At 40.2% G+C, this 11,319-nt stretch overlaps 1 protein-coding gene across 3 annotated transcripts in view; it reads right to left on the reverse strand.

Annotated features, from left to right (window-relative positions):
• Nucleotides 1-11,319, reverse strand: part of snd1 (staphylococcal nuclease and tudor domain containing 1) — a 202,697-nt gene that overhangs the window by 174,690 nt on the left and 16,688 nt on the right. For all 3 annotated transcript variants that reach the window (XM_020599455.1, XM_020599456.1, XM_020599457.1), the window contains exons 6-9: nucleotides 6,654-6,745; nucleotides 5,692-5,850; nucleotides 5,488-5,594; nucleotides 4,943-5,033 (exon numbers count right to left, since the gene is read on the reverse strand). In XM_020599455.1, coding sequence (XP_020455111.1) covers nucleotides 4,943-5,033; nucleotides 5,488-5,594; nucleotides 5,692-5,850; nucleotides 6,654-6,745 — 449 coding nt within the window. The remainder of the gene's footprint in view (nucleotides 1-4,942; nucleotides 5,034-5,487; nucleotides 5,595-5,691; nucleotides 5,851-6,653; nucleotides 6,746-11,319) is intronic.

Here is an 11,319-nt window from a genome sequence, read left to right on the forward strand (position 1 = left end):
AGAAAGAGTGATCTTTGAGTGACTGAGTAGGTAAGTGAGCTAAGTCGTCCCAGCAGGCCAGCAAGGTTTGGAGGACAGAGTGAGGACACTTTGCTATCTGGGGGGATTGGCACCAGAAGGGAGGGAGAGAGAATTTAAGAGCTTTGAAACACAAACATCCTATTAAAGTTGCCCAACAACCAGCTGACAGCACTTTGTTCTCAAGACCTTTACAAGTGTAACTAAAGACCGACTAATTATGTTTGGCATTTGAATGTTATTTCTCTGTGTGCCAAAGGTAGCAACTGCAGAATATAGCAGATATAGTTCAAAAGAACATGTGTTGATGTTCAGTTTTGGAGCTGTTAAATTACAAGTAGCAAACGTTTTAGTCTATATAGAACTACAGTACAGCACTGGTTCTAAATGAAGAACACCATATGGAAAACTACTATAGTCTTTCACCAGTCAATCCTGTATGCAGGGATCTGCAAACTGCTATACTAGTCCTCAAGTTATGCAAATCTCAGCGGGAAAAAAAAAATCATAGGCTAAATTCATGAATGAATAATAAAGTCTGGAATAAACATTTGCAACTTAATTGAGTCTGCGTAAGTGTGTTCCTATGTGCCTGTACCCTTCAAAGTAAGCAGACAGGCTGGGGGTATAATGTGACTGAGATAAAAGAAGCATCCAAACCCAGAGCCTTTAAGTAGGCCGCTTCAGGAGAGAGAAATAAAATGATGAGGCATTAAATGGCCTCATCATCACTTAAACTGTAGTTCCTATGTAGGCTGCGCTCAAGTGAAAGTCCAAAAATTGAGAGGTCTGAGCAGTGTTGTATGTGCAAATTGGACCATGTGGGTGTTTTGTGCCCTGCGGTAGAAAAACAAAACTCCAAAAAAAACCAAACATTTGAGTTATTGAGATGAACTTTTTTGATGGTGTGTATGGCAGACACAAATTCAGGTATATTAGGCTCTTTGGGAGACTCATTATTCCACAAAAACAAATCAGACTGCCATTGCATTTGCCACTAGAGAACAGAAATTAGACCAGCCCACATGCTAAATAGGCTGCCCACAACAGCAGCCAAAACACATCATATACTAATCACTGAGCTGAGTAGGAGCGATACAAAGACACAGGGAGCAGGGGGGAGAGAGAAAGGGGGAGAGGTGTAAGGAGCGCGAGCATGCATACATGCACACATGCATGCATGCATGCCTACACAAATTCACACTGTAACAAGGTCGTTTTGTGGCCTGCCCAAGTAAATAAAGCACAAGAGAGAGAAGGTGACAGGAGCAGCAGAAAATGGCTCAGCATTTGCTGGCTAATTATCAGCCGGAGGAGGCGAGACGAGAGAGGCGAAGGATGACAGATCAATGCTCAACAAGACAGAGGAACAGAAACATGAAGCGAGCCAAAAAAAAAAAACTAAATGTAATCTCTGCAAATATCACAAGAACTGAGACAGAAGTCAAGACAGAGAAGAGATAGAAAATTAGAGCAAAAAGTCTTTGCAAAGTAGCTGCCATGAGGGTCGAGCAAGCAGGCAGAGAGAACAAACAGGCTGGCAGCATGACTCACTAGTCTAATATAATACTGGAGAGGTGAGGATCTACTGCCATCCTCTGCCCATGGCTGATATGACATCTGCAGTGGCCAAGATCAGTCATAGCGCAAAGAGGATCTTGGCCACAGTCAGGGAATGTGTTTGTTGTCAGACGAATCCATTAAGTTGGTTTTAACCAAAGGGCCAAGCGAGGCTTAGCCAGCACTTACTCATTACTCATGTCAGATCATCTCCCTATGGCAGTGTTTCAGTTTTGCCGCAAGATGAGATGATTTGTCACCCGAATTACACGGTTTCACATAAACTAGTGGTGTGTTTGATGCCATGATAACACAGCAAGTTGGCAAAGAGCCCCTGGATGCTACCGGTGAAAAAGTGACTGATGAATATGTAATGCTTTAGGAGCACATTATCCTGCAACAGGTACCAATAATCTAGAGAATTGTTCACCTCAATGACGTTCCAACTGATCGATTTTAACTAAGGCAAAAGCCAATTTACTCCTTTATCATCCTCCCCAAAAGTGAATTTTGAATGTCTTAAAAACCTCTGACCTCTTTTACCTAGAGCCAAATGAAACCCCCATGTCCTTTCTTTCTGTCAATGTATTAATTATGTAAAGAGACCTTCAACTCTGCCTTTGCATCAATGGATTAAAGAGCACTTGCTTAAATATCAATTCCTACATTGTTGTCCGAGTCTTTGAACGTGCCATCGTTTTGTAAATACATTTCCCAGTATACAGAGCAAGTTCTATACCTCTCAGGAGTAGTCAGAGGTGGGAGATCATGTAAATCAAATAAAGCAGCACCAAGCACAGAGGTGTCTGTACAATATTTGATATTTTATCACAATTTAAATGTTCTGACAGTTTCAGTCCAATATTATGTGGCAGGTGTCATTGTTGTAACTTATTCTTCAACAAGTATGCCATCCATACACAAGTCAGTGTGGTAACAAGATAAGATTTTCAAAAATAGAATCTTTAGGGAAGAATGAAGTTTATAGCCTCCTGAGATTCCATTAATCTGATGGTATCTGAACATGTCGGCTTCATGTCTGAATGAGCACCCTGGTCACTCTTCCATACAAGTCAAAGCAGCCGTCTTACTCGGTCGGACCTAGTAACATTTATGCATCACATTCAACCGGACACAAGTCTGAGCTGCAAGGAGTCATGTGAACGGATAGCCCACACAAAATTCTCCCACGTATGGCAAATAATACACACACACACACATCGTGGCTCTCTTCATCACGGTTGTGAATATGTCTGAATGAAGCGATGAGGAACATTAACGTAAAAGTGACCTTTGTAAGAAAGATGGAATGCTATTGTTTTAACAGAGTGATGAAGCCAGCAGTCACCTACCCTGTGTCTGAAAAGGGTTTAAGTGGTAGTTTTCCTGACAAGCTAGTGATCAGAGGCTTTACACCACGTCACATTTTATCCATCACCTCACAGATCGGTGATTACCCAGAAGAAAGGAGACAAGGGGAGAGGAAAGGACGCAGGAGGAAGACTATTGGAAAATGGCCTACGTCCACTTCTGCAGTCCCAGTAGAGACGGGAGGAGAGAGACACGAGACATTCAAAGAAAAAGACGAAGTGTCAGCAAGAGTGATTTTTGTGGACTGGACCTGATCTGCTCCTTCACTCTACTTTTCACTACATATTATCTGAGTGATGGATAGAGTGGACGAGGAGACAGGAGGAGTGTGTGATGATCGAATTGACAGACAGTTGTGTGCTGGGAGTCGGTGCATTGCAGTATCAGGTGCCAACAAATGTCACACAGGCAACTATAGAGCGGCAATGACAGGCTGGATTAACCTTAGTCTGCCTAATATATACTTTTTAAAACAGCTCGACCCGTTGCAGGTTCAGCATAGTGTTTTCCCATCACAACTGCCAGAAAGTTTTTTAGTGTCATATGGTTCTACTGCCCTTTCAGAGTCATTTCCCTTCACTGAGAACCACTTTTCAAGTTATTTCAAAGCTCATTCATGTCCTAGGAAATGATTCTGTCCTAAGATGATGATAAGGAGAAGTCTTTGCCCAAAGTGTGTTGTCCCAGCAGCTAATGGTGGCCTTTTAATTCCAAAACAACCTAACATAGCAGCAGCTGACAGAGAGTAAGATGCTCTCTGCAGTGCTGTAACTGTGTTAATAAAAACCTACCTCTCATTTTTCAGCCTCTTTTCAAACAGTCTTCTGAGCTCACCATCAAATGTTTGCTCACTCCCCCATCCAACCCTTCTTTATTAAGGGGGTTCAAGAGATCTCAACTCACTCTGATTATATAAATGTCTTACCCTTTCTCTAGCCTCTTCCCTCTGACTCAGGAGAAAAAACTGCTAGTTTGTTTTTGCACCTTCCCTATGCATGTGCGGTTTATCAAATTCATTCTATAAGCAGACTGCCAAAGCAACACCTTTTATGTAAACGTCAGGCTAGCGATGAGTTTTTCAGGGTCCTAAAGGTTCAGGGTCCTTAGGGAGCAAACACAGACAAAAGATAAACTTTCAGGTTATTAAACTTTTCCCCATCCCTAGACAAAAAATATATCAGCTGAAGGGCAGGACGAGGTTCAAGTCATCATCCCAACACACATAGAGGGGGGCTGTATTTAAAGCTGTGTTTTAAGGCTGGAGTTGCTTTACCACTTTAAAGCAACCAACTGGAACCTATAATATTATCTCATAGTGACAATAAGGTTAGACTGTATTACCACAATGTATCAAGGAGTCCATCTCACTTGATTTGAACTAATGTGTGCTGACAACTAGCAGGGAAGTGCACTCCCTTGTATTTAATATTAAGGACACTTCTTTTCCCCCTGAGTCCCTAGCCAATAACCTCCAAAGCTAATATCTCTAGTTCTTGGCTTTAGGGGGTCATTCTGTGCCACTGCTACAGCATACGCCAGCGATTTGGCCTATAATTTGACTGGGGAGTGCTTCGAGGTTGCTGTTAAGCATTCCTCCTCATACCTGTAGTGAAGGGATTTTTATTTTTTCCTTTTTATTCAGTGGGATGAGGGGGGTGAAATCTGAAAATGAGAGGTGTCAGGAGGATATTTTTTGTTGCTGCAGTGCTGGGAAAAAATTGGAAATGCCACAGTAGGCATCAGGTTTTGGAAGCAAGGGAAACGACCGGCTTCCCTTTAGTACTGATGCTGAATAATGCCTGTGTGCTGTGCCAAAAGTTTTCTTCCTTACTCCTACTTTCTCTCCGTAATGTGTAAAGTTAAGTGAGGACTTTCAATAAACGCAGGATTATGCAAATGGAAAAAACAGAAAAAAAGTGCTGCAGAAAAAATGTCATTGAGACAAGATTATGCAGAGACAGCACCTTCACCAAAGGGCAATAAACAAACTCACCTTGGCTACAAATTGTCTGTCCTTCTGGTCCAAGTTGGCTGTGGGTGCCACATAGTCCTTCCAGATGCGGACCTTGCGCTCTTTAGCAGATCTGGTCAAGACCAAAATCACATCATCATCACTGGCAGTAGTCTTCAACATCAGCAGGATATAATGACATAAAGGGCTTAATCAAGTGCCTAAAATTATCCTTTGGCACTGCAAAAGCTCATGAAGTTAAAAAAAAAAAAATTACATAATTAGCCTAAAGGTCATTGCCGCAGTGATGGTAGAGAATGAATATCACTGCACCAGGACTGAATGAAACTGTTCATCTCAAGCATAAATGTGTATACTTGTACAAATGTCCATATCATTTGCACAATACCTGAAGAATCTACTCTTCATTCATTATATCTTGAATCAAACCACAAGTGATTTCCAGAACCAAATACACTGTTAATTGGGTTCTCTTTTTTTTTTTTGATCAAGACAGAAGATTCCATTCAAAACAAGTTATTTCTCCAGTTGACAACTAACTGCTCTGTGTGTCTACAGTCACGTACCGTTCAGCAGCTCTGAGTTTCTCAGCACCCTGACTGTACACAGCCATGGACCAGTCCACACAGCGAGCAAAGCCTTCCCTCAGCAGGAGCTCTGTTATATTACCATTCTGACACAAAGGGAAACAGGGACAGTCAAGAACAACAGACACAACATCTGAACACTAAGGACCCAGCCACTGCTGGGTGCAGATTCCAGAGCCTTACCGGATGCAGAATGGTGCCCAGTATGATTTGGTTGGGGCAGCTCTCCAGGATGATCTGAACATCTCTCTGCAGAAGACGGGATTCAGTGAAAAATTTGGCCTCAGCTGCGAATGGCTCTGGTGTCTCTGTACCATCTGCTTCCCGCTTGAATGTGGGACACTGGAAAGGAAAGGGAAAAACACTGGAATCAAAAAATTTTAAATTCATTAAAATCTGTTCAACTTGATCAATTCTGTCATCTTTTGTCTACTACTGCAATTCCCAGTACTCAACCAGCACCTCTAAGAGTTTTTCTCATGTGCCGTTTGAGATAGTTGTTTTCTTTTTCTTTGTTCTACTCCTATCCTCTTTTAACCAATGTCACCTTGCTGCAAATGCTTTCTGTATTCTCCTTTGGAGTGTGGCAAAACACCAGCCAGATAATAAAAAAAAGAAAAAGCAGGCTCAACAAGCGGACAGGCCTTTGATCGAGACAAAGAACACATTGAAATGGATGTAATATCTTCAAGTGGGAGATGAAAAAGATTAGTTATCTTGAGTGGTCCATTGGCAAAGCTGGTCTTGGTGAAAGAGACTTATGGGGAAATTTAGTGGAGCGGATATGACACTGCCAGAACAAACACAAGACTTAGACGTGCCAAAAAAATGAGTGGTTGCTTTTCTTATTTATTATCTTTTTATATATATAGTCATAACAAGACTGAACAGTCAACTTCAAAATACTCAGTAGGTTTTTGTGAGGTAAAGTTCAGAAAGACAAGTGTGAAGGAAACAAAACACGGCCATTTTATCTACATGAGGTTATGCATTTATTTATTTGCTAACTGCTTGTTACTGTAGTCTCTTCATTATTATAGAAAGAAAGACTCTTCATTATTATACAGTTTGCAAAAAATAAATAAATACATACATCAACAGTTCACATTTATCCATATCTCTGAGTACAACAAGTAAGTAGTTACCTTGATTCCAGACAGCATGACAGTGACCAGGTAATAGTCGGGGAGCAGCAAGGCACGAACAACACTGCCATCACGCACATGCTCGATAATGGCTGGGGGGATGAAAGAGAACAGGATGTAGACGTGTTTGAAGGAGGGGAGCAGAACATGTTGAATAATAATGAGCATGCAGACACTAAGCTTTCAACTTGTTTATTTATAAGCACTATATTTCACAGTGGACTGAACAATTAGGCAACCAGGGCGAAATCCAACATCCGATTCTCTCAGAAAGGCTGCCCCATGGTTAGAAGGGTCAGTCCAACAAATACCTGAACTTTATTTATTTTATATTGTATTCAGTTTCTCAGCAATGCCCTGCATGATAGTAAAACCTCCTATCTTCCAAAAAAAAAAAAAAAAAGAAACTGAGGTGTCTTGCCAAGTCAAGTGTACTCCACTTAATGTGATGTTTCACCCAAAACGTCTTTATCAAACACTCACTAGTGTAGCCTTAAAAGATGCACATTTTCTCATTTATGGCAATAGTCAGCTTTAATTCATTTTGGTCATGCTTGGATCAGAAGAAATGGACAGCACCTAAGTTAAATATATGAGTGTCACAGCAAAGGGTCTGAATACTTATGACCATGTGATATTTCAGTTTTTCTTTTTTAATAAATCTGCAAAAATGACAAACATTCTGTGTTTTTCTGTCAATATGGGGTGCTGTGTGTACATTAATGAGGAAAAAAATGAACTTAAATGATTTTAGCATATGGCTGCAATATAACAAAGAGTGAAAAATTTAAGGGGGTCTGAATACTTTCCGAACCCACTGTATGTTCACACTTAGGTTTGCAAAGTGCAGCTACTCAACTTTATTATTACGCTATTGTCTGTCTACTGACAGTAGCCCCTTTTATTGGATTATTGCGCCAATTTTCCGCTACACCTGTATAAAGGGTACCAAGCCAGCATGGGGAATTAGTGTTTACTTTTATTCTGCCATAAGAGGCAGTAAAACTGACAACATATGCAACATATCAAGGCTTGAAGCGAGCTCAATTCTTTAGAGGCACTACACTGTATTTTTCTCAAAACCTATCACTCAGCTGTTGGTCCTCACCTCTTAAGTACTGTATGTGAGTCACCTGTGTGAGAGGCATTTCACACCTAAATTGTATTTTAATGATGGCCTCTCTCAGCCTCTATATGCCTTTTGCTGCATACAAGTGTGTATCCGCATAATCAGATGAGAGAGAAACTGGTATTTGGGTTTTCGCATCAACTCAGTGCACATTAAAAGTGCTTTCAGCTGGATTGCTGTATCCAATTCTGAAACAAGCTTGACTGTCTCTCAAGAATGGTAAGAACAAGAAATAAAAGAATGAAGAAGCCTTCCCTTGTTCATTCTCCCATTCAATTAAGGGGCAGTGAAATGAGCTGAGCTGCTGTTAACAGCAGTCGTCTGGAAATGAATTGAGTGGCACATTACACCTCGGCTAGGTCAGACATGAGAGACTGGGGGAATGATGATATACTGTGTGTCATTACATGCCCTGGAGTGGATTTTTAGAGTGCTGTGCGCCCCAGTATTGATCTGCGCTGCCCCAGTAAACTCATACATTCAAGTTTGAACAAGTTCCTATATACAGCAATGGGTTAATTTAGAGTGATAATGGGAAAAATTTTTAATTTGTTCAAAACCGAAATGTCAAAGCAAAATACAAGCTGAGGTGCAGTGATCAGGGTTCATACACCACAGTGCGCAAGTTGTAGCTGGTACACCGCAACATGCAGGCAGCAATCCATTTATTGGCACATGATGGACAGGTATGTGGCATGGACTAATTTCAGTTTTTGAATAATACTGATATCTTATTTTACTCAAACCTTATTGACTCCTGTAGACGGATATATAATAATTCTTTAGAAGAGAGGCAGACAGGGAAGTGGTCAACAGAGATGAGGGGGAGCTCTAGCTGGTAAACAAGGTAACAGTCTAGTATTTAGCTAGTACGTAAACAGGCATGGATGTTGAATGCGAGGTAAATTAGAGCTCTGTACATCAATGCATATGACCAGTTGGACTTCTCTTAAAAAGTCATTTATAGCATTGTAGCTTTTCATACATTAGCTTAAATGGAATAAAACGAATACCTAGTATGTTGCATAATACATCACACATAGGGGTTTAAGATACAGTAACTCTGGACTATTCAGTCTGCATTTAATGAATAGCCAATAACATTATTTTGTCACACAGTCCAAATTTTTTATGCACATTCAACAAGCAGGTGAACGTGTAGAGAACTGTCTATGGAGACAGGAATGTGACCACCAGCCATCCATTGCAAAATACAATTCTGAAGTAATTGGAACATTGATATGTTATGTGGCCTTGAGTTACAAAAATGATTAGATTGTGTTTTTCTAAATGAATGATTTGTTGATAAATTAACTTGTTGTGAAAGTTTATATATGACAAATCTAACTGGGGCTGCTTAATTAGTTATTTTGAAATGCAGAAGAATGCAAAGAAATGTGCAATACAGGGTCAGACTTTTACACAATAAAACATGTTGAGAGTATTCTTAATGTATGTAAAAGACAAATCTTTTGTTTTGTTTAAGCTGTGGTGTTAAGTATAGGAATGTTTTTCTGATTGTTTGTGCAACGTATTGTTTAGGACTTTTGTTTCATTTCCTGTGTGCATGGAAGTTTTATTTGAAAGGACAAGAACGAAAGAAAAAGGAAAAAACGGCGGTAAAAAAGTACGGCACATAAGGACAACACGGACTGCACAAAGGTGACAGGACAGCGGAAAGGGACTTTATTTTGCTGTTTAGCTCCAGTCAACGCTGGCAACAAGGTTTGTTTTACATTTTGAATGTTTAGAATATTATTTGATTTGATGTACTGTATATAAGCTAGCTAACCAGCTATTGATTTAGTTTTGTGGTCCTACATGGTTTTAATTTATGGTTTTGTCTTTTTTTCTTTAGCTCTTAGATTGGTTTGTAAAATTAGACTATCGACATCCGAATAAAACTATCAAACCATCAGTGAAGGCTTTGCGTACTTGACTGGAAGCTACAGTCAGAGCTTGCTCCTCCTCTGCCATGCTGCTCAACTCGATCTTCATGGCTACAACATAATTGCACACAAGGGACAGCAGGTGGCAGAAAGTGAAAACTGAATGGCTAAAGGCTGAGAAAAACAATGGTAAAATGGATAAGGAGGATGCACAGACCTCATCTACAACCTCTGAATTAGTCCATTTGTGTCTTCAAAGTCAAAGGGAAATTCAGGAATACAGAGGCTTTCTTGAAAACACAACTGATAATACAATTCTGGATATTAATCAAACAATAAAACAAAAAAAAGGTGTCTGATGAACCTAAAGTGTGAAAGCCAGGAAGTCACAGAAGCACCTCGTCGCTCTGAACGAATTAGAGTACCAACAGGAAAAATGCTTGCTTATCAACAAGAAGAAGGGAGCAAAAAGGAAAAAAGGTTAATCAGTTTGTATGAACACTGGAAAATCCAAGTTCGCAGAGCAAGAGAAGAGCTAAAGTCTGACGTAACTGAAGCACACGTCATCACTTGCAGACATTGAGAAAGCTAAAGATTACATTATGAAACTCTACACTGAAATAAGAGATCTCATAGGTCCAGCAACTGACTTGAGGCGAAAGGTGGATGCATGTGAAGCAGTGACCAGTGACATCATTAAAATAATATATGAAAAAAATGACTGGCATCGATGGCGATTTTGATGCAGAATGAGAAAAGGGTCACCTATGCGAGCTACTAAATCAAGACTATGCACTCTCCATTTATGGTTCTACTGCTGCACAATCAAATACAACACATCATTCTGCATCTTCATATATTGCAGCAAAACATGCAGAGGCTGCTGCAGAGCTAGCTGCTAAAGAGGCTGAATTTCACATTTTCCAAGAGGAACAAAGACAAAGGGAAAGGATAAGGACACTTGAGGAACAACACAAGAAAGAACTGGAAATACAAAGCCGGAACGTCTGAGGGTTGGAAAAGGACATTGAGGAGGCCAGAGCCAGATTGGATGTTTACAACATAAAAATGAGTCAATTGAATGATATTCAGCCAACTGAGAGTAAGCAGGTGAACCCAAATTCTGTATCTCTGACTGCACCACCTCCAAATAACACTGCCATGCTATCAATACCCCCAAGTGTCACTCAACTAGCGAAAGCCGTTCAGGACAGTATTGCAATGAACAGACTTCCTATGCCAAAGCCAACACTGTTCACTGGTGAGCCAATCCATTTCATTGAATGGAAAACAGCCTTCATGTCAATTGTAGAATGAAAAGGCATTTCGTCTGCTGACAAGTTGGTAAAAGATATGTTAGTGGCTCAGCTTGTAAATGCCTTGAAGGTACCTTCTATCGAAATGATGAAGAAGCATATGTTAGGGTGATTTTTATTTTATGCACTTAATGGTTTTATTTTATAGCACACATAAGTTTACATACTTATATGTCACTGTTATGTTTATATAGTTATGAATATCACCCTATGTGTTCACTGAACCACTGGTCAAATATTTGCTGTGTGAGTCACTGAAACACTAATGCAACATCATAAGTCTTGTCCACTAAATTACTGAATTTCATTAGATTTATGGCTGTAGCTAAGGG

The sequence above is a fragment of the Monopterus albus genome, unplaced genomic scaffold, assembly GCF_001952655.1.
Source record: "Monopterus albus unplaced genomic scaffold, M_albus_1.0 scaffold41.1, whole genome shotgun sequence".
NCBI classification, from domain to species: domain Eukaryota; kingdom Metazoa; phylum Chordata; class Actinopteri; order Synbranchiformes; family Synbranchidae; genus Monopterus; species Monopterus albus.